This window comes from Eschscholzia californica, unplaced genomic scaffold, assembly GCF_041429995.1.
Source record: "Eschscholzia californica isolate CP2 unplaced genomic scaffold, dmEscCali1.0.p SCAF_6, whole genome shotgun sequence".
NCBI lineage: Eukaryota > Viridiplantae > Streptophyta > Magnoliopsida > Ranunculales > Papaveraceae > Eschscholzia > Eschscholzia californica.
The window spans coordinates 44324109-44347235 of NW_028238483.1; the positions used below are offsets into that span (position 1 = coordinate 44324109).

Below are 23127 nucleotides of genomic sequence, written 5' to 3' on the forward strand. Positions count from 1 at the left end.
GGCGTCCGCTTGGACGCCAAAACTTTATTCATTTGAATTAGTTCAATAAATTAGACTAAATAAAGAAATAAATAAACCACGTCATCCACATGACCATCCAAATGAAATTAGCTGGTTATGTTTGGAGGACCCAATATCAGACCACGACGCCTTAATTATTTTATCCCAAGGGACACGTGGACGACTCAAATCAAGTTGGTATTAATTAAATTAGTAATCTGCACGATCATCTCAGCCAGCTCAACCTCAAAGGGCAAAGGCCCAAACTAAATAAACATGTTATGTCTTCATCCTCATACCGACTTGGATACAAATCATCCCAGTAGAATTGGCCTAAAAATCGATTTAAATTACATTTCTAGATTATTCGTAATAAACATCTAGGAATAAAACCGTAAGTTAAGTCTAACTTTTATTTGTAACTTGTTTGAATAAATGGAGTCACAGTCAAGCTTACTCGGTAACTGAGATTAGTCATATCATGAATCACATAACTATAAATAGATTGAAATCTACTTCAACTCAATCGTTTCCTAGAGTCATATATTTTGTTTGACGTAGAAATAAAGTTTACTTTACGAATAGTGATTATCAAAAATTGATGTAGCATATTTCTAAATGCGTATTGTCGTAAGACATTCTCTCAAGATTCCAATTGCTTGGAATTATTCGTCCAAATTTGCGTTGTTAATGCATTTCTCATTGCATATAGTCGTTAGATGTCATAATACTGATGTACTAATATCAGGGCTAACGTGAAGGTCAGAGCAGAACATCAATTTTTTTTAAAAGATACCATTTACGACGCTATTTTTATCATATACAATGACATTTGAGATATGTTCAACGCCTTTTATGCACAAGCGTAAGGTTTCGGCAAACAAAAAGTAAAAAATGTTGATTACATTTCTATTAGCAAACAGTTGGATTGTGGACAGTGTAAAATAGATAATATGTGGTATACAAATGAAACATATATTGACTGCATATGACAATGTTATCGCATCTGAAAGGATAACTTTTGTTGATGATCTCTTGACCACTGTAAACGATTAAATCTCGGCTTCTTGGACATGTTTCTTATTTATTTTTGATTTTGGACCTTAAACTTGAATTGTTTTTGACATTTGGCCGACGCTTTTGATACATTATGAAGATGTGATGAACACGATAACCACCTAATTTACATGAAATAAATCTTGATAACAATGATCTTCCACCAAGACTCGATCCCACAACTTTGTGGACTTAAGCAGGTCCAACCATTGCACCAAAGACGGGTCGATGACACCTACCTAATTATAATCCTTTTATTTCCCTTTGTAGTTTATGCGGATCTCAGAGCAGATCCTGTGGCGGGGAATCTCTGCGGGCTCTTAATCAGATATGATTTCTCGCGCAACCCGGGGGGAAGAAGGTAGCTTCTGCTCGATTGGCTCCGTACGTAGATTCTGCTGTATACACACAGATATACGGACACGCGTTCGAATGACGTGTCTGTTGCCTTGGCATTCTTCTTCTTCATCTCTCTCTCTCTCTAAAAAAAAAAAAAGAATTCTTCTCTGTGAAACAGAATAGAGAGAGAGAGAAGAGCAAATAGAAAAGGTTATAAGGAAAACTCCTCAATTTCTCTCTCTAAATCGTTTTCATTTGGAGAAGAGAGAGAAATGTCAAAGATAATTTGAGTCTATTTTTAAGAAGATTTTGGATATAAACGAAGTGAAATCGCTGAAGTTTTCTTCTGCATTTTTTAAGGTTTTATTTCTCTCTCTCTCTCTCTCTAGTTCAAGAAGAAGATCGTTTCGGGAACTTAAGAGGTAATAGTTTCAATCTTAATTATGAGTTCGTGTTTAAATCTTCTTTCTAAGGCAGGCAGTTTGTTCATACTAATTATGAGTTTATATCTCTAATTTGATCATTACGTTCCTAATACTAATTTTGTTGTTTTACTTTAGTTGTGATTTTTTACCTGTTAACTTGGCATTTAAAATTTTGAAGAATCAAAAAATGGAAAACCAAAAAAGTTTTCGTTATTAGGTTTCAGGTCGTAAAATTTTGAAGAAAATTTGGGGAAGATTTTGTTCCAAAGACGAACCTAGGAGAACATTTTTGAGTAAAGTACAAGGGTATTTTCGTCTATTCTGCTAATTAATCCTAGGGTGTGTCTCATTTTCTAGTTTGCTGGTTTGGGTCAATGGCTTATTTGTTACTTATTTTTTCAAGTGAGAAGACAGTAATACCCTTTACTTTTATCTAAAAGTCATTTTGGGATTCTCCCTTAGAATTGAGTTTCTTCTTAATTGCCTACTTATGAATACCATTTATTCTAAGATCCCCTATAAATCTATGGTTTAGAGCAAAGGCCAATTTCAGGTGTACTTTTAAAGCCTTTAATCCTGTCAAGTTGCTTTCTATTGCCAAAAAAAAGTTACTGATCTTGAATAACTTGGATTACTAGTTCTTGAAAAGTTTGTCAGGCTTACAAATTGTTAATGACTTTAAAGTGATAATGGGATTTTTTGTTGGTTTTCATTTAAACATTTTAAGCTCCACTTAGTTTAAGACCAATTTGAGTTTTTCTAGTTCTTGGGTCTGATAAATATAATTTTGTTCATATGCTAATTATTGAATTCATAGCTCCGACCCTATCATCTTGTATTTTCCTCGATTTGTCACCGCAGTCAATAATAATCGGCAGGTTTTTGTAATCATCCGACTTTACTTTCTTATAAAATCTTGATATGATCTCAATGCAGCTTAAAAAATTTGATACAAGAACAAAACTTGATCGTTTGTTCCAGAACAACTCTTGTAATCAGTTGCCAACTTCAGCATGGGTAACAGTGAACCAGAGACACTATCGAAATCTGAGAATCCCACTTCACCTTCACATGTAAGCTAAGAAATCACTAAGCATACATTTATCAACGGATTCATTTGATCTCATCTAAAGACCATTTGAGAGATTACGTGGATATAATCAAGTACACCATATTTTACTTATGCGTCGGCTTCCATTGAGATTCTTATGGTGTGAAATTCGGTTTTTGCAAGGGATTTACAATATCAACAGTTCTGTAAACTCTTATTTTTTTTTTCTCAGTAGAATCTTGATGTAGTTCCATTTTAAGTTCTACTGTGCACTTACTACTTCCTCACAAAAAGTGGGTCTGTGCCAAAACACTAACCATGTGAAAGGTCAATATGCGTAACTGTTTATAGAATCAGTTTGAAACTGGAGATGTGGTGATGAACATATTATTTGTGATGGAATGCCTGTATGGACAGCTCAAGATAACAATTGTTGTTCATATGATCCTTATGTTGCCCCACTTTGCACTAGAAACAGTCTTATGTGTTGGTGTACCTCTCCACTCCTTTTTCTTTTGGCACGAGCAAGCTTATTTTTGGTTCGCTGGTGAACCGTAGTATTTGAATAGTTTTTTGTTTTCCACTGCAGGAGCAATCCAGCATACCTGCCATTCCTAATTGGGCGGCTATGCAGGTTATTCTCTTGTCATTTTGTTAGTGAACTATCATTTCCACGGATTTTCCACCCATTTAGGTTTTTCATTACTTCATTTTCGTGAACCAATAATAACTATAGCTTATTATAAAATTACATGTTCAGGCATTTTATCCAGGAATGGCTCTACCTCCTCCTTACTTCAACTCGGCAGGTGCATCTGGGCATCCTCCTCACCCATTTATGTGGGGCACTCCCCAGGTCTGTAACATGGAGGGACTTGTTTGCTGTTAAGTTCGTCTTTTCATCCATGTTTAGCTGTTCTATGTGAAAGTTCCAGTCAATGTTTTGAGCTATTTGTCTGGACGATTCTCAACTAAATATCGTATAAATTATTTCAGCACATGATGCCACCTTATGGAGCACCTTATGCAGCGATCTATGCAACTGGTGGAGTTTATGCCCATCCTTCTGTTCAGCCTGTAAGTCTGTCCTATAATACTGCACTTATCATTTCCATTCAGCTTGAATAAAGAAAAGGTCGTACTTACATTCAAAAACCTCAAGTTTCCTGGTTTTCCTCAGCCTACCACCGTAAAGAAATAAATGGTTATGGCTGTGTGTTGTGCCTCCTTCACAGTGGTCTTGTTGCCCTCTGAAAGCTGAATAGGCGTTTGATCAGATAGGTTCAACTAAAATTTTGATGTTGTCAGCCGCCGCGTATAAGGACCGATGATTAGACCCAACAAGTTCATTTAACATCCAAGCAACACCTAACTCAGATATCAATGTTCTAAGATTTCCATATATTGTTGTATGCAGGGATCACATTCGGGGCCTACAGTACCAACATCGCCGGTTGTGGGTGAAGCCGTGGTACTGAATTGTCTGTTAGTTTCTTCAAACAACTGTATGATAATATTGTTAAACAAACCCAAGATATTTCCTTCGGGTTTGATGGATAGAAGAGAAGCTGTCTTTTCTACCTCGTGCGCTTCAATTAAGTAAGCTCTTATTTGGAATTGTTATATCGCAGGTTGCAACTCCTTTGATTATGGCAACACCCGCGAAGTCGTCAAGTAATAAAGATCAAGGCTTAATGAAGAAGCTAAAAGGGTTTGATGGGCTAGTGGTGTCACCAAGCAACGGTGATGCTCGAAGTGCTGAAGGATCACACAGGTTTTACGTAAATCTTTAACTAAATATTCAAAGATTAATAATGGCTACATTTTTGATTGCTTAACTCATCCACTTTTTACCATGGGAGCAGTGGAGACTACAGGACTGATGGTTCTAGTGATGGAAGTGATGGCAATACTGGAGTAAGAGTTCTCCTTACCCGTTTGACATTTTAATTATCAATCTCATTGTTTGAAGTTTTAGATGAAGTTTCCAGCGACAACGGAAAGTAACTCCGTAATTATGTTTTAATATTTTGCAGAAAGAGAAAACGCCGAGGAAAAGAAGCTGTGACGACATGGTATCCACAGGTAAACCATGGGTGAATGCAATATCTGCTTTAACATTTTCAATTAGTCTTCCTTTTGAGTTTTTATACGATAATTAGGCACACCATATTCTGGTTATCACAGATGTCTATAAATGAATTGTCCTTCCTACATCTCCACCCATAGTCAATAAAACTTACAACTCCTTCATTTCGATCTTGACTGTCACTCCCACATCTTTAACTGAACAGGGGAAGATGACAAAGTTAACACACATGCCAGTTCTAAACCCAGTGGAGAAGCAATTACAGCACCGAGTAAGGCTTTGGGTGTTACTGTGGCTTCTACTGGTGTTGCAGTAAAAACAAATACCATAACTGCTACTTTTCCTCCTGCATCAGGTCCAGAGGGGCCAGTTCGGGATGGGTTATCTACTGAACTCTGGATAAAGGTACTGTCAAAAATCTTTTCTTCTTCCTGTTTAGTTAAAATGCTTCTTTACGTCACAAGTTATTTTTGAAGTTTATTCACTTTCTCGGCTGTAGTTATCAGTCCTAGGTAGAAAGCCATAGGTTTCAATTTAGTTCAGCAAACAGGATACGTGGAAGCTCATTGACCTTGCTGAAAGGTAAAGGTAGTATTTACTCACTAATGGAGCTTCCTTGTGCCAAATTGACCAACTGTAACTTGTGTTTACCCACTTAAAAACTGGGACACAATTTTTCTCACCTTTCCAGATAAGAAAAAGAAAATAAAATGGCCTTCTTTGGTCATGGCTGTAAATACTTTGACGGATGGGCATTCATCTACTCATAGTGTTATGTGTTGTTTTGGCTTGTTCAAAGTTGTGATTCCATCTGAGACCATGTTAGAGTAAAAGTACAAATATGGATATTAAACCTAAATTAGGCTGCCTTCATGGAGGAAAACTAAACTCAGTTTATGTGAACATAGAGAGTATTTCTTTGTTTTATCTGCTTGTATTTCCTCAGAGTGAGCGGGAGCTGAAACGTGAAAGGAGGAAACAGTCAAACAGAGAATCTGCTAGAAGGTCAAGGTTGAGGAAGCAGGTGCTACAACTTTCATGTGCTTTTGTATTTATATTTATATGCACAATGTCGCCTTTCTGTAAGAAAAATTCAGATGGGTTCTTACCAAAATTTTCTTTCTCCAGGCAGAGACTGAGGAACTTTCCGTAAAAGTTGAATCCCTGAATGTAGAGAATCTGTCTCTTAGATCTGAAATAAGTCGATTAATGGAGAAGTCGGAGAAGCTGAGGCTTGAAAATGCTGCATTAATGGTATTCTTTTCCTTTAACTGCACCTTTCTTTTGGAAATCCTATCCAAGTATTAATATATACAACCCTGTATTTGGCTCAACGTGGATCTAGGAGTTGGGTTCCTGGGTTTTGAATGAACTCATTCCCATGATAAATGAAGACCACCATCCTAAATTGACAACTTAATCCCTACAAATAGGATTTGTGATTTACTCTCCGGACATTGTTAAGTGCACAAACAAAATCATACTGTAAGGTTGTGGTCATCCAACTCAAAGCATTGGCAGTGAGTACAGCGAGGCCCTAGATACTACTTAGTTGGCCATGAGACATCTCTTTGTCTGTGTAGGTCTTTTCTTAAATCTTCTCAGGTTTGGCTTTCTTTGAGTATAGCACGTCTCTTTTTGTTGAGTGACAACAATTAGGCCTATCACGTATGGGTCTATATCTGGTACCATATTGAAGAGGCCCTGGATATTATTCCGTTTGGGCATGAGGTTTCCGTTTATGCATGCGGAACAATTCTCTCAAAAGATTAATTAAAAAAAAAATTGTCGTGTGCTGTAAATCCATTCTGTTGGAGCTCTAGAATCTAGATAGTGTTGCTTCCAGGATATGACCTAACAAAATGCAGATAGTAGTACTTCTTCAGTGTTATGGATTTGCCTTGCTTGTATCTTCCAAATTCAGCTCAAGTGGTTAATCTTACAGGAGAAACTGAAAAATGGGCAACTTGGTCGTTCGGGAGAAACGATTTCTGATGAGATGGAAATGGAGGAGACTCAACCAATCAGTACAGAGAACTTCTTATGCAGAGTAAACAACTCAGGTTCAGTTACTGGAACAACACAACAAGAAGGTGATATTCAAGAAAACTCAAATTCTGGCACCAAACTTCATCAGCTTCTGGAATCTAGTCCTCGAACCGACACTGTTGCTGCACGCTGATAGATCGAGAAACTGGATGTTTCACCAAAAAGAGGCTTTGGGTTTATTTTTCTTTCCCCTTTCCTCCTACTATGATTTGTGATTTTGGCTAAATAATTACCAGCTCAGAATTACTACTCTCTTAACCTCAAGTAACCTAGATAGGTTTAAATAGGAAGAATACAAGACAGGCTTGGTTTTTTAGTCTTCCGACAGGTATAAGGTTCGTGGACAGACAAATGGTGCAGGCAACACCTCTGATCTCTAAAGGTTGGCACTTCGAAAAACCAATAGTTTGATTTTTATGATTACCATTATAATTATTAAAATCTCATGGAAATTATAAATTTGTGATCTATTATTATAAGACTTCTAATAGAGAATTAAGGGTAACTATTGTACATTGAGAAGAGAATTTTAATTCATGTGTGTTTCTTATGCTCTCTCTCCTTCAATGTTTTGATTTAGAATTTGGTTTTCAAATTAGAGTACAATGAGGTTTTGACGTATTTAATTTACTAGCTTTGGTGGTCTTTTTGGTTGACTCTATTTTGTTGACTTTGAAGTGGAGGATGCCAAAACCATAGATTGACTTATCATTAGGCATAACAGTTAACAATATTGCCTCCCCGTATTTCGCACTCACATAATTGTGGAGTTTTGTTCTCAGCGAAGGCTCTACGTGCTCCCCCAAGAAAGTCTCGCCTCTTATTATTTTGCATGTAATTATAGTTGAGGTTCTAGACACTCGTGAGCGATGTGGGACTACCTCATGGATGATCAAAGTACACATTAATTAAATAAAAGTTGATGCTTACAATTGAGAGGAAGTGATTGAATTTTAGATGCTTAATTAGCAAGACGAGATTGAATTAACGCTTACTTAGTGAACGAGATTGAACTAATGCCTCATTAAGACGCATTTTCTTTTAGTCGGACTATTTGGTTGGTGTATGAAGATTGCAACCCATTTCTTCATAGGATTCCTTTTGACATTTCAGAATGGGAATAAATGGGCATTTTAGATGAACTGTGTGAGAAAAGCTAATGTGGGCATCTGTAGGGCTTCATGTTCACATGTTTCACCCGTTTCATGCAATATACATAAGTGGTGGAGGTGGAGATGGTGGTGGATTTTCCTCAAGGCCATTTCCTCCTTTACCTAATCCTGACACAACCTCTAAGGGTGCTTTTGAAGATACTGTAAACCTACTTAACCCATTGTCACCCATGACTTGTTTGCCCCCACATTCTCTTTATCCATCTCACTTGGGAGATTTGCAAGTCCTATAGGTTTGTCTACGGACGGTTGCTAGCCCGATCTAATGTGCGGATTTCAAGCACTATTTGTCGTCGGTAGTCTGACCCAATGTGTTGAGCTAGCACACTTTTTGTTTTTGTTCTTGTTTTTTTTTCATTGTTATTTCAAGAGGACGCAAATGTTAGACTGATGTTGATTCTGAACTCAAACATTTGTTATTTTTGTTTTGAAAGGTTACGAAATTCCCCCTCAAAAGAACACCATTGCTTTTGGTTGAATGTCAAGCAATGGAGGAAATGGAAATTATTTATGTGATTTTTGCTTTTAACTTCATACATAATTTGTGGATCTAACACATGTTCTTGAGTTGCTCTTTTGATTCCTTTACAGGAAAAAAACCTAAAGCAAGTACACAAAAATAGTACTCATACTTTAGAATGGGGAGAAAGAAGTCATTGTGGTTTCAAAATGAAAGGAAAGATAATACTAGTAAATAAAGATTTTTTTTGGTGGAGAGTGTAATACTTTCATTAAATAAGATAATACTAGTAAATAAGGGAAGGTTTAGTTCCGGTATTGGTCTGAGTTTCAATCATTAAACGAAGGATTTCTATTTCCATCGAGTTTCGATCTTGTGATCTCCAGATTATCTTCAGATTGTAGGAGTGAATGTACAATCAAGTGAGCGAACAATTATTTCATTCCGAAGGACTTGTTGAACAATAAACAAAAGGTGAATTTTATTTTAACGAAAAACTTCTCTATTCCTTAAAAAGAACAACTAACCTAAGTCAAATGAAAAACATTAAGAGTTCCCATAATTCTTGAAACATGATATTTAGGTCGGATTTCAATTTCTATATCTTAGTTAATTAGACAAGTAGGACTATATAGGAGGTATATATTATTACATCAAAGGACATACATACTAATGACTTTCGTAGTCGCTTTCTAAAATAAATAAATAAATAAATGTATAGCAGTAGAGGGGTGAGTGAGGAGTTTAGGACATGACCCTAGGAATTTGAGTAGACTCACTCCATCTTTCTTGTCGTCTTAGAGAATTTTATTACTCAAGAAGAAGAAATTCTAAAGTTCAACAAAAAAAAAAAAAAAAAAAAATTTCTAGAGAGAGAGAGAGAAAATTGAGTGAGAGAGAGAGAGAGCCGGCTTCATCAACAGATGCATCCAAAACCCCCCATTTCCCACCTTTCCATCTGAAAAACCTCATTTCTCTTTCTTTCTCATTTTCTCTCTCTAAACACACTTCTCATCTGGTGGGGTGTTTTCAAAAGTTCAAGTTTTGAAAACGTTGGTTGGTAAGCAAAATTAACCATTTATTTAACTAGTCAATTTCTTTCTTATAGATCTTCCTAAACTCTTGAAAACACATGAATTTAATAATATTAATTATATCAGCAAACAAAGAAAGAAAGAGTTTTATAATCTTATACTCCACTAAGATAGTAGTATTGAATCCGTTTTCTTTTTGAATTTTGTTAAGTACTACTAACTAAAACTACTAGTATAAAAACGTACATGCTTAATTTATTACTACTACTTAAACGTATTTCCATCTCCTTCTTCTCCTCCTTGATCTCTCTTCTGCTGGTTTACATTTTGTTTCTTCTCAACAACCTTTTTAACCCTCTCTCTCTCTTTCTCTCTCTAAAACTGAACCTCCCCTCTTCTCTCTCTAACTTGTATTGTTTCATCATCTGTTTTTGTGTAGTGGGTAAGCTGAATCTCTCTCTATAATCTTCGCCAATAGCCATGCAAATACTGGGTATCAAATTTTGCTCTGCCTCTCTTAGTCTCCAAATTGAAATGGGTTTAGGTGGAAAATGGTGTTTGAATATCTGGGATGCTCTTCATTCTAGTTTGGACTGGTTCTGAAGGTTTTCTGTTTATCATTTTGGGTTTTGCAAGTTCGGATCTTTAGGAAAAGTGGGTTTTGTTTGAAAAGTTCGTTTTTTAGAGTATACTTGTCATAGATTTGGGGTTCCATATTTGTGTTTTAGAAAAGAAATTGTGGGGTTTAGGAATTCTATAGTGGACGACATTAAGGCTAGTTTCATAGTTTAATTTGATTCAAATGTGATAGATCTGAGTGAATTTTGTATTTTGTCAATTTGGGGGGGATAACTTAGAAAATACTAATACGTAGTCTGCTTTTCTTGGTATTTCTTCACATTTGAGTTCTTACATCTGTCCTTGTGTTTTTGGGCATTAAGGGTTTTGTCCTTTTTCGTGTTCAAGTAAGAAGATTAGACTGAGTAGTAGTAGTAGTAGTAGTTGAATTTTGGCTTCCATTCACGAGAGTAATTTGGTGGTGGTTGAAGAAAGTACATTTGGGTATTTCACTTAGTATCTGTTTCTCATTTGTAACCGTCTCTGTAGATGATGAATAGATTCTCTTTACCATAATTTGTCTTCAAGTTCTAGTTTTCAAGTCGGTTTTGGGTATAAGAACGGAGTAAACGGATAAATTTCAAGTCCCAAACTCTTCCTTTTGTGCGTGCTCATTTTCCTTTTCTGAGAACAAAGATGGGGCATCCAGCCGCGGTTTCCGATCAAAAAGCAGCACTTGAGGTAACAAAAGACTGGAACGGGATTGACCAAGTCGTTCTTCGATCTCCTCGAGGTGCTTTCGCTCGGGTTAGATCATTCTCCTTCTTCATTCATCAATTGATGTTTGAAATTTGTTACCATTGACTGTTGTTATATAGTTTATTTATACTAGAACAGTTTTACCCATATTATTTTAGATTTTGCTGATTCAACTTGGTTTTCATGCAATTGTCGTACTTTCTTTAAGTGTCTGAATCGTTGCTTTCTAGTTTTTTTTCTTAGTATATTGATTTTTTGGTTGAAATTTATGGTTTTTTGGTTTCACTTGATGATTCTCCATAATTCACCAGGTTAGCTTGCATGGGGCACAGGTCACTTCGTGGAGAAATGACCGTGGGGAAGAACTCCTATTCACAAGTAGTAAGGTGAAGGTTTTCAACTTTTGTAATTCTCCCTTCAAATTTTCGGTCCTTTAGCGGATTGTTGGTTACCTGTGCAGCAGTGCTAAACTCCTAAGGAGATTTTCATTTTTGTCATATAATAAACCTTGTCTTGTAATAAATGATTCAATCGGGTATACAAATCTTGCACATTAATTCAGTTCCGACTGAAGCGGAAGCTTATTTTTGTAAGCGAACCCCCGTCTAAGTATGAATTGTATAATTCCCCAAAATAGGCTTGCTGTAGGATTTTCCTGTTTGTGTAAAATTTCCAGTTTTTACTACATAATTTCCTTTTTGTAGCTTTTGTTTTGTGATTATCCTCAAGAGGCTTTAAAGAAGGATCGACAGAATAACTAACGCTTTTAAAACTTGTATCCCCAAAACAATCAATTCGATTAGATTTTTGACTAGTATAATCTGATGTTAAGGCTTTTAAAAGAAATCTGCAAGACTAATGAGATTGAATATTTCTTTTCATTTCATTGATTATAGGCCATCTTTAAGCCACCAAAAGCAATGCAAGGAGGCATTCCTATTTGCTTCCCGCAGGTATTGCCGATGATTCTTACGTTGTTTAAATTATAATACCTTAAAATAAGGCAATGCCTCTTATTTTTTTTTTTCCGATTGTAGTTTGATTCTGAGACTTTTGTTGATGGTTGATATTTCAATTTCTTTTTGGAAGTTCGGGAGTTGTGGATCTCTGGAGAAAAATGGTTTTGCAAGGAACAGAATTTGGACAATAGATGATAACCCTCCACCACTTCCTGCTAGTGACTCCAATGGCAAAGCTTTTGTCGACTTGCTTCTCAAACCATCTGAAGAAGATTTGAAGGGCTGGCCACATAGGTACGAGCTTAATTATTGTAGATTCTCTTGGTTATTAATAGAGTTTTTATTGTGAACTTCTCTTACCCAAACAAGGGTCGGGAAACAATCAAACAAGAGAAGAAAAGAAGTCCTAGGGTGAAATCCAGAATTTTGTCGTTGATCCTGTGAACTTAATTTCAATAGAAGTATCGAACACAAAGGACTGTAAACCTCAACGACCAAGAGTTGAACCCTGCTCTCCACAACAAGAGAGAAACACATGTTACTGGCCAACCAAAGAAGACTTCACCAGCCTCTTCTTATCTTGGGAATTCATCGTTATTCACTAAAAGTTGTTCCGAAAATACTTGTACAAGTTTATGTACTGTGACTATCTGTTAACATGTGGAAAAATAAGGTCCTCCAACAGTTAGGTAGTAATGAAGTAAACAATCTAGTATTACAATGCCAACTTGCAAGAAGGTAAGGACCACTGATATTGATAGCTCTGTTACATAGAATCTTGTGTTCTTTTTAAGATGTCTAATCTGAGGTCATAATGATCAGTTCTTTTGGGCGATAGAGATTAGTCGTAGTGATTTTGACTGGAGTACTATAGTGACACTTAAGTTCTCCATCTACATTAATATGCTTTGTTTTGTCATTTTCAGTTTACCAGTACGATTTGGAAACGGAAACAGAATGGAAGGAAAAAAAAATTTGTTCTCTTGCTTTAAATAAAGTTCATTCTTGATCGTTTTCATATGTTAAATATTAAGATAATACAACCTCGAGTTTTTGGTTTAACTTGCCGCATAAATCTTCTAGGTATTGGTTTCTCCATGTTTCTGTGGACTCTAGAGTTCACGTTTTGCCCTTGAATTTTTACCTGTTTTTCTTGTTAGTTGTTAATCGATGTTATTATAAGACAATGTGTTTTATTAACAGAAAATGTATTCTATTTCAGTTTTGAGTTACGACTTAGGGTATCTCTCGCTACCACCGGGGACCTCACTATGATTTCCCGTGTTAGAAACATCAGTGCTAAGCCATTTACTTTCTCATTTGCGTATCACACATATCTCTCTGTTTCTGATATCAGGTATGAATGTCCATTGCTCTGTTAATGCTTCACTTTCTTTTTGTAATGGAGTGTGTAATAACTCTGTATGAGAATGAATGGTTTATATTCATAGTGAAGTGAGAATAGAAGGGCTGGAAACACTCGATTATCTTGATAACCTTTGCCGTAAAGAGCGTTTTACAGAACAAGGAGATGCCATTACATTCGAAAATGAGGTAAATAATGTTTTTCGACCAAGATAAGTTGTAGCTATATACCTGCGTAGCTGATCTTAAGAGTAACTCACATGTCGTTTGGGTACATTTAGCCGAGTTTTTTGTCCCGAGTAACTCGGCTGGTTTTCAGGCTTTCCCGAGTCCAAATCCCGAAGTCAATGACGTAGGTAAATATATTATAGATGATCTTAGAAGATTTCTCAATGTATTCATAATATACAGGTGGATCGAGTTTATCTTAGTTCTCCCAACATAATTGCAGTTCTCGATCATGAAAAGAAGCGAACATTTGTTATCCGGAAAGAAGGACTTCCCGATGTTGGTAAGATTTCATTTTCTATTGTTTCTTTAAACAGGTTTTGCCCAAGCATCCCCCCAATTTAACAAGAAGAATTGATTAAACATGAAAATTATTTTGTACTGAACTGTGCTCATGGTGTTTTGATCTCAGTGGTATGGAATCCATGGGATAAAAAATCGAAATCTATGATAGATTTGGGTGATGAAGAATACAAACATATGCTTTGTGTTGATGCTTCCGTGATTGAGAAACCGATAACTCTGAAGACGGGTCAGGAGTGGAAAGGTCAGTTGGTGCTCTCTGTTGTACCGTCTAGTTACTGCAGTGAATTAGACTCTCGTCCGGTTTGATTTGACTCTGTGGATCGGCGATGAAGTTTACTGGTATAATAAGATAGCTAAGGTTGTTGTTGTGGTCTTTGTTGTCTGTCTAGTCCTAGTCTTGGGGATGCTTAAAAATAATGAGTTTATATTGTAGAAGTGGTGGAAATATATCTAAAGTTTCAATGAATGGAGTTCAGCCCTTCTCACAATCAAAATTGTTTGGGTTGTTTCTTTTGTAGTTTACCTTCTCTCGTATCTCGGGTACATTTAGGCCATGTTTGGACCATGGGAATAGAATATGATTATAAGAAGTCCTATTCCAAAGCGGTGTTTACTATAGGGGAATGAACCACATTCCGATATGGAATCACATTCTTCAAGGGCGCCAACATGACCTAGGGGATAGTTTTTTCATCTCCCCTAAGGTCAAAATGTGTAACAAAGTATGCACAAACAAAAATCCTAAACTAGAGTCGAAAATAATAAACTGAATAGATGTTGAAATGATCCTACTATATAAAGCAGATGATAACAGTATGTGCGAGGATAATAATACTACATCCGATTTAAAGTTGAACGAAATTGTGTTTACAAAGAAACATTTCGCTAATAAAGAACAATATAAACATTTCGCTAATAAGAACAATATAATCAAGGATTAATTACCCATAGTGCAGCATTTTCAAACAATATTTGAGAAAGAAAAGCAAAAAATACGTTACTTCCCCAACACCAGTAATTTCGACAACAGGGTTTTCTTAATGCAGTTTAGTGGCTTGAAACAGGTACTCGTACCAACAAACGTTTAACGATCTTTGGAAGGGAATAAGAAGTATTTAATGATATAAGAATGTAAGTAGTAATAGGGTGACCTTATATTGGCTCGAGTAGCTGCGACGGTAAGGAAACCTGGTGATTTTGGTATACTGAACCCAACTATGCATGCACTACAAACTTGAGCTAAATCCACGTCCGACTGAGGAATAGGGCCGACACCAAATTTAAGAAAACCTGGCAATAAATCATGAGATAGAAGATTTAACTTAACCAACTTAAAAAGTTCTCAATTCGGAAAAATAGTGGTTTGGGATTTTTTTTGTATATAAAAAATATGCAACTTAAGAAAATTGCATATTTTGTCAATGAACTTAACAAAAATACAATCGCATAATTCCTTCCACGATCTATCGTGGACGAGGCGAAAAACAATTCTCACACAAAGAACTTCCCCAGGCCAAAAAGTAGAAGAGAAAAGTAATGTAAAAGAAAAGAATATTGATGTAGAGGAATTGGCTGAGAAATACATGGATGAGATCGAAGCGGCCAAATACAAGGGTGACAGACTAAAACGGCCAAAATCGAAGCTACGGGTGTCGGAATTGGACGAAATTTTGAGGGATTGTGCGAAATAGCGTTCCGGGCCCACTTTGAGGGGCAAATTCCATCGTTTAGGGCTTCAAAACGGACTTTTACTAGTTTTTTTCTATTTTTGGTAATTATTTTCAGTTTAGGATTTCTACTATTCTAGTATTTTAATTTTTTAGGAGTTTCTATTGGAGTTTGACCAAGATTAGGAAACCCTAAGCCTATATAATGAGGGCTTAGAAGTTGTTTCAGTCATTCATTCAATCAATAAAATTCAGTATTTTAGTATTCTTGTTATCAATTTCGGTTCAATAGTCTTTAGACGGAGTTCTAAGGCTTTTTATCAGTTTTCCGCTGCGTCAAATATCGAGAGTACCTGAGGAGTGCTTAGACTCTTCAAAGGATCTGACAGCTTGCACTGTTCCGTGCACATCATCCGTGCACATCATCTTTCACTATAATCGGCAACTCAACCACTTTAGGCTTTTTAGGTTCCAATCCTCCCTTCTATCAATCCTCTGAAGCCTGTCCTTCTTTGTATCTCAATAGGCATAGCTGGTCGGGCCATATCCATCGCCTTCCACACCATATTCCTAATAGCCCCCCTTTATTCTGCCCCATTCAGCACCAACAACCACATGTTGACCGGAGAGCAATGTCCCCCCTTTCACTATTGCAGTGGCCAAAGGACCTCAACCTCGGTCAAGTCTTGCCTCTACCACATAAGCTTGAGCAGGCCCATCGATACGAGCTTTCAGATCCATCGGCTCCGCCTGAAGAAGAAGAAGAGCTTCTTCCAATTAATCCAAACCAATCTTAGTAACTGCCGAGACCTCAACTACTTAGAGCATCCCCACCCATCTCTACTAAGGGCAAACCCTCAGAACCAAGCTGGATCTTTACCCTTTCAGCATCTGCAGCTGGTTTATCACATTTGTTGATAGCAACCTAGCTATTAGAGGTATTAGACCCGACCCGTTAGGGTCCGGCCACCGCTCTCTACCTTCTTCTAATTATTGTATTCCACCTCCTTCTAATTATTTATATTAGGGTATCTAATCGTATTATATTTAGGACTCATGTATTTCTATATATACCCACATTGTAAACCAATATCAATAAGCAAAGTTGATTGTATCATAATCTCTCTTCTTGGTTAGTTTCTCTTTCTCGTTCTCATCTTGCTATTGGTTGATTAGAACATTGAATTTCTACAACTTCACATGGTATAAGAGCCAATTTTATTTTATTTTGAGAAACAATGTCTATTACCGAGGACGTTAACTTTGTTGCTACTACTAGTACTCAACTTAATGCACCTTTTGATGTTCATCACTCTGATTCACCCACCACAATTCTCATCACCCCACTTCTTCCTTGATTTCGAGGTATGAAAAAAGTTCTTCGAGCCAAAGATAAACTAGGTTTTGTTGATGGTTCTTTCCCAAAACTTAGTCCTCACAATGTATTCACTCTTCAGAACGTTGCAACGATTTAGTTGCAAGTTGGGTTATTAATTCAGTCGATCCTAGTATTCACTCTTCTACTCTTTACGATGATAACGTTGCAGATACATGACATAACTTATTTGATCGTTTTCATCAAACTAATGCTCCTAAGATATTCCAACTTAGACGAGCAATTTCTTCCTTGAAGCAAGAGTCGTCTGATGTATCTACTTATTCTACTACTTTGAAATCACTTCAAGATGAATTACAATCATTAATGGTTACCGAACCATATATTTGCAATCATGGCAAGTCACTTATTGATCGTGTGAATCAAGAAAGAACAATGGAGTTTTTGCAAAGACTACATGACCTTTTTTTGGTTTTTCGTAGTCAAATCTTAATCATGGATCCGTTCCATTCTCTTCTTAAAATACATAGTCTTGTCAAACAATAAGAAGTTCAACAAAATATCATGCTTGGCACTTCCATGGTCTCGGATTTGGTCATTCTTTCCATTGGTCAATTTAAACAATCTTCTCGGTTCCGGCCAGATCGTCCAAACTGACCAGACCGAGGTGATAAATCACGCTCGAAATGTCCACGACCCTTATGTGATTATTGTGGTCTTCATGGTCACGTTAGGGCCTCTTGTTATCAACTTCATGGTTACCCGAATCATGTTCGTAAAGCTAGGTCAACTTCGGTTGCAACTGTCCAATCAAACTCAGAGGTGCCTGCAGCCACTTCAATGTCAGTTGAACAATATCGCTACCTCGTCTCTCTTCTCTAAAACCACGACAAAAAATCTACAGGCACCCCCTCAACCGATCCTACTTATCCTTTCATCAACTTGACAGGTATGTCTCTATACTCTAAACCATGGATTATTGATTCGGGAGCCGCAAGGAATATTTGCTCTCTTCTTTCCTTGTTTACTTCTTACACTCCTGCTCCATCGAACTTCTATGTCCGTCTACCAGATGGTTCACGTTCCCGGGTTCACCATATTGGTTATGTCACTTTCAAATCAAATTTTACTCTAGAAGCGGTTCTTCATATCCCTTCTTTTCACTTCAATTTGATTTCTGTTTCTCAAATTACAAAGTCACTTTCTTGTGATGTTAATTTTGAATCTATGTCTTGTGTCTTTCAGGACCAAACAACGACGACTGGACTTGGTGATCAATACGATGGATTACATTTTCTACACACGGAGCCTCGTATTTTGACGTCTTCTTTACCGTTTGATAATTTTCTTCTTTTAGTATATGGCATTGGCATCTTGGTCGCCCATCTCCTTCCCGTTTTAAGTATTTAGTTAGTTGTTTACCTTGTATGGATTTTTCGTTTATTAATAATATTAATAAAGTTTCGTGTACTATTTATCCGCTTTCTAAAGCTTCTCGTTTGCTTTTTCCGATTAGTACTTCAGCTACTTCTCAACCTTTTGAATTAGTTCACGCTGACTTATGGGGACCTTTTCCAGTCCTCTCTACTTCTGGAAGTCGTTATTTTCTCACTTTGGTTGTCGTCTTTAGTCGGTGTACATGGCTTTTTCTGATGCCAACCAAATCTGATGTATTCTCTTTCGTTTCCAATTTTTTTTAACTATGTTAAAAAACAATTTAGGACTTCCATTCAGATTTTTGTTTCTGACAATGGTACGGAGTTTCTCAACTCCAAATTCACTATTTTTTTTTTCTGATAATAGGATCCTTCATCAAAGAAGTTGTACCCACACTCCTCAACAAAACGGTGTTGTTGAGAGGAAACATCGTCACATTCTTGAAGTGGTCGGTTCTCTTCATCTTCAAGCACACCTTCCTCTCTCTTTTTGGGGAGAATGTGTCTTCACCGCCGTTTGTCTTATCAATAAATTTCCTCTTCCGATTTTAGACGGCTTATCTCTATATGAAAAGTTACTTGGTACTCCACCAAATTTGTCTCATCTTCGTGCTTTTGGATGTTTAAGGTCTGACCACCGGTCTCCACCTCCTTCTAATTATTGTATTCCAACTCCTTCTAATTATTGTATTTCACCTCTTCCCAATTATTTATATTAGGGTTTCTAACTGTATAGTATTTAGGACTCTTGTAATTCTATATATATCCACATTGTAAACCAATATCAGTAAGCAAAGTTGATTGTATCTTAATCTCTATTCTTGGTTAGCTTCTCTTTCTCGTTCTCATCTTGCTCTTGGTTGATTAGAAAATTCAAGTTCTATAACTTCACACAACCGCAATCGGAATGTTAGCTGCTTTGGCATAGGCAATGGCTTCAAGTGTTTGGGGCATCACGCCATCATCAGCTGCTACTACAAGCACGACAATATCTGTACCTGCAGCTCCTCTTGCCCTCGTCGCACTAAATGCAGCATGCCCTAGGGAGTCAAGAAATGTGATTGATGCTCCAGACGGCATTTCAACAACGAAAGCACCGAGATGTAGGGTGATGCCTCCAGCTTCCTTTGTTGCAACATATGTTTGATAAAAAAACATCTAATAGAGAAATTTTACCATGATTAACATGAACCATGACTGTTACAACTGGTGGTCGTGGTTGGATATCTGCACCTTCTTGGAGTGTAGTTCCCATAAACGTGCGAGAAGACAACAAATGAACAAAGCTTGAAGAAAATTTGGATCTTGCAAAAAGGATCAAGCTTGTTTTTATTATAAACAATCAAATAAGCAACAATTTAGTATACCAAATGGTAGGTTCTGACCATGGGAATTGTAAAATATAATAGTCTTATTGGCCGATCTAAATCTTTCTAGTCCAATTTGTTAAATTTAAAAGAATCATCAAGAAAATCCTCGATTGTACCTTTAAGTATACTAGGGTATATCCCGTGCCCTAGGGCACGGACACTTGTATCATCAAATGTTACGAAATTTATTGTTATATTTTATTGTGAGAGAGAGATTTATATTAATTATTATTTTTGTTTATTTTCTCTTAAATTAGTTATTATTTTATTGAAAGAGAGAGAGAGATTTTAATTTCTTTTTTTAACCCTTGAAATTTATTTTGTTTCTTTTTTTCTCAAATTAGTTATTTAATTTCTAAGAAGGAAACAATTATTGTTTTTTAAATAGGTAACTTTATTTCTACGAAGGACTATATTTTAAATTTTGAGAAGGACTTCTAGACAATATCCTTTATTAAATAAGGATGTTTGTCCCAGTCATCGTTTTCCCTTCTGTTTTATATAATAGATTCCCATGTATATCATTGGTATGGACACACACACACACATACGGCTTGTCAGGTAATAACAGGAAACACTCAAAAAGCTGAATACATATTTGTCATACGGGAAATAACCATACAAAGGCCAAGTGGAAGATCGAAGTCCACAATACCCAAATCAGAAAGGACATGTACAAAAGAACATGTGAAATGACTAATGAGAAACATTAGTATCATGCCGTTTTCATAAAAAATAACAGTTCAATTGACGAAACTCTTACCAGGTTGTTGAAAATAAATGCTTGTTGTCGAAATGACTTCCCCTGTTAAGCACCTTCTTGAGGTGGTCATCTTGGCTGCGAAACTGCTTATCGTTGTGTCTTTTTGCACCCGAGATGAGAATTTATAAGCGATATATCAACATAGGTGAATTAAACGATAAACTCCTAGGCCAAAGCAACGTAGAAATGAAAAGACAATAGTTCCGCAGACTAAAATAGATTTGGACAGGTATATTAATGAAAATATGTAGATACGTTTCGTTATAGAACTCTTCCAAACTCTGACAAAAACAATATCTAATTTCTGATTTTGAAGTATCCACAACAGTATCTAAGTTACATTTACTAAAAAAAACTTTAAATATTAAAAGAAAGTTATATTATTTTAAGATTAAAAATTTAATTATTAAAACTATAAATGTTAAAACTGTAAATATTAAATTTTTTAAGATTAAAATATTAAATAAATAAAACGAAAGTTACATTTACTTAAAAAACTTAAATATTAAAATCAAAGTTGTATTATTTTAAGATTAAAACTTTAGATATTGAAACTTTAAAAATATAACTTTTAAGATTAAAAATTTAAATAATTAAAATGAAATGTTACATTTACTTAAAAACTTGAAATATTAAAACAAAAATTAATTTTAAAATTAAAACTTTAAATAATAGTGGAGATAATAACTATCTAACAGAGTATTATTAAGAATGAGAAATGAACTAATTAAGCAGAACACAATATTTATATAAAGAGTAAAGATGAACTAATTAAGCAGAACACAATATTAAACCTAAAAGTATAAAGTAATTAAAAATGAATATTAAATTGAACTAACAATAGTAAACATAAAAAAAAATGAAAATAAGATAGCATACCTTTCTGGAAATCTTCTGCCCTTCTAAAACTTTTGTTGGATAAATGAGAAAAAGCTACCCAACCAGTAGGCTTGAAGGGTGACTGACGGGAGTCCGACCACAACTTAAAGCCTTCAATCTCTTCACTTAACTGAGCGTCATTATCAACCTCAAGAACACCAAAATAACCTTCGTGTTGTAAATAACTAAAATGAAGTTACATTTCTTAAAAATTTTAAATATAAAAATGAAAGTTATATATAAAACTTTAAATATTAAAACTTTTAAGTTTAAACTTTAAATATTAAATTTTTTAAGATTAAAATTTTAAATAATTAAAATATAAGTTACACTCACTTAAAAACTTTAAATATTAAAACCAAAATTATATTATTTTAAAATAAAAACTTGTAATATTAAAAATTTAAATATTAAAGCTTTTAAGATTAAAACTTTAATATTAAATCTTTTAACATTAAAACTTTAAATAATTAAAACGAAAGTTATATTTAATTAAAAACTTAAATATTAAAACAAAAATGATATTATTTTAAGATTAAAACTTTAAATAATTGTGGAGATAGAGAGTACGTAAGTTGTTACTTGGTAGGAAGAAAGAAATGAACCCTTGTGTAACCCCTCTTAAGGAAGATGGATTTCGTTTTTGTGGTAGTTGAAGATTTTATATAACGAAAGAAATAATTGCAGAGGTGACACAGGTAAAATGGGTGTGAGAATGATACTGTAGGATCTTTATGGGTGTGACACGGATATGGTGGGATATTTATAGGTGTGAGTGTGACCCTTTAAATAACTAGATTTGCTTCAGTCATGGAAGCATTTACATCTCCACAAAGATTACATTGTTCAAGTGTGTGAGACGTATATGGTAGGATATTTTTGGATGTTAGAGATGTTCTAGCTAGGGTTTGAGAGGAAGAAGAGTCAGAGGGTCAGGGTTAAGTCTCGGTGAAGTCAATTGGTGATAAACCCAATCCCAGGTTCAACAACCCAGAAGGGTGGTTGCTATAAGCAGTCAAACTAATTATAACAGAGTTCTCTCTTTTCTCTCCCTCCACTTGTGTATAAACTCATGTAAATTTACTAAGTTGAAGTGATTGAATAAAATTAGAGCTCTTGAGAAATCTTACAATGGCCTCCATCACTTACTTCATTGTTCGTTATGCCATTCTGAGTGAAATTGTAGCTATGATGAGAAAAAGCAACCCAGACTTGTCTACTGACTAAGCGAGCAAATGAATCGGGACAACTGAGGCATCTCTTACTCCTTCCAAGTGCATATATTGGAGGTATCACATTACTTAGCTATCGCTATGAATCTGTTGAATGAAAATGTGACCAGTATTCTTTAACTAGTTGCCCAAACAATGAGCTTTCTTCCTTCGTCAACTTCATCGGGTCATCGTACTCCACTACTTTTCCTGCAGAATCATACAAGCATTTCATTCCGTATGACTTTCAAATTAGGTAAGTAGTCAGCAGTTGGTAGCTCAAGTGGTTCTGTTGACATCTCCAGAAAGCCTTGAAGGTCCCAGGTTCGAATCTCAGAGAAGGTGGAATCTTTAGAATCTTTGGTTATTTGAATTGGGATTATTATGGTATAAATAATGTAGTTAGGCTTTAGGCCATAGTTTCGTTGGACTATAGGCCCGGTCTTGTTAAGAGTTTAAATGGGCGGTTATCGAGCTTATCACATCTTTGATGTATCAATGCCAAATATCGTTGATCGTACTCAATTTCCAAAAGAAAAAAAAATTAGGCAAGTAATCTCCCCCTCGCCAGTTACAATAAAGTACTTTTACGCTCAACAATGCTTAAAACGGCTA

At 35.7% G+C, this 23127-nt stretch overlaps 2 protein-coding genes across 8 annotated transcripts; both read left to right on the forward strand.

Moving 5' to 3' along the window:
* Nucleotides 1–1472: 1472 nt before the first annotated feature.
* Nucleotides 1473–7559, forward strand: LOC147535477 (G-box-binding factor 3-like). Of its 6 annotated transcripts, none has more exons than XM_086645825.1 (14): nucleotides 1473–1817; nucleotides 2757–2893; nucleotides 3461–3505; nucleotides 3632–3727; nucleotides 3868–3948; nucleotides 4289–4342; nucleotides 4503–4645; nucleotides 4737–4788; nucleotides 4908–4956; nucleotides 5166–5231; nucleotides 5316–5365; nucleotides 5907–5984; nucleotides 6089–6214; nucleotides 6906–7559. In XM_086645825.1, the coding sequence occupies exons 2-14, from the start codon at nucleotides 2834–2836 to the stop codon at nucleotides 7140–7142; spliced, it is 1137 nt and encodes a 378-aa protein (XP_086501951.1). In that variant the 5' UTR covers nucleotides 1473–1817; nucleotides 2757–2833; the 3' UTR covers nucleotides 7143–7559. The 6 variants fall into 6 exon arrangements, with proteins under 6 accessions (XP_086501951.1, XP_086501949.1, XP_086501950.1 ...); XM_086645824.1 differs by having other exon boundaries at nucleotides 1491–1817; nucleotides 4503–4644; nucleotides 4730–4788; XM_086645823.1 differs by having other exon boundaries at nucleotides 1487–1817; nucleotides 5166–5365.
* A 1799-nt stretch (nucleotides 7560–9358) lies between these two features.
* On the forward strand, nucleotides 9359–14344 carry LOC147535478 (putative glucose-6-phosphate 1-epimerase). 2 transcript variants are annotated; one of them, XM_086645831.1, is made up of 9 exons: nucleotides 9359–9701; nucleotides 10115–11040; nucleotides 11304–11378; nucleotides 11889–11945; nucleotides 12082–12245; nucleotides 13174–13308; nucleotides 13403–13505; nucleotides 13728–13827; nucleotides 13957–14344. In XM_086645831.1, the coding sequence occupies exons 2-9, from the start codon at nucleotides 10930–10932 to the stop codon at nucleotides 14154–14156; spliced, it is 945 nt and encodes a 314-aa protein (XP_086501957.1). In that variant the 5' UTR covers nucleotides 9359–9701; nucleotides 10115–10929; the 3' UTR covers nucleotides 14157–14344. The 2 variants fall into 2 exon arrangements, with proteins under 2 accessions (XP_086501957.1, XP_086501958.1); XM_086645832.1 differs by lacking the exon at nucleotides 9359–9701 and having other exon boundaries at nucleotides 9938–11040.
* Nucleotides 14345–23127: the final 8783 nt, after the last annotated feature.

Excerpts from the sequence above, each read along its gene's own strand:
- LOC147535477 (XM_086645822.1), top strand. The coding sequence starts at position 2,834 with ATGGGTAACAGTGAACCAGAGACACTATCGAAATCTGAGAATCCCACT. Across the intron at positions 3,506-3,631 it reads CTAATTGGGCGGCTATGCAG|GCATTTTATCCAGGAATGGC; the intron begins GTTATTCTCTTG and ends TTACATGTTCAG. Across the intron at positions 4,343-4,502 it reads CGGTTGTGGGTGAAGCCGTG|GTTGCAACTCCTTTGATTAT; the intron begins GTACTGAATTGT and ends GTTATATCGCAG.
- LOC147535478 (XM_086645831.1), top strand. The coding sequence starts at position 10,930 with ATGGGGCATCCAGCCGCGGTTTCCGATCAAAAAGCAGCACTTGAGGTA. Across the intron at positions 11,379-11,888 it reads TCCTATTCACAAGTAGTAAG|GCCATCTTTAAGCCACCAAA; the intron begins GTGAAGGTTTTC and ends CATTGATTATAG. Across the intron at positions 13,828-13,956 it reads AGAAGGACTTCCCGATGTTG|TGGTATGGAATCCATGGGAT; the intron begins GTAAGATTTCAT and ends TTTTGATCTCAG.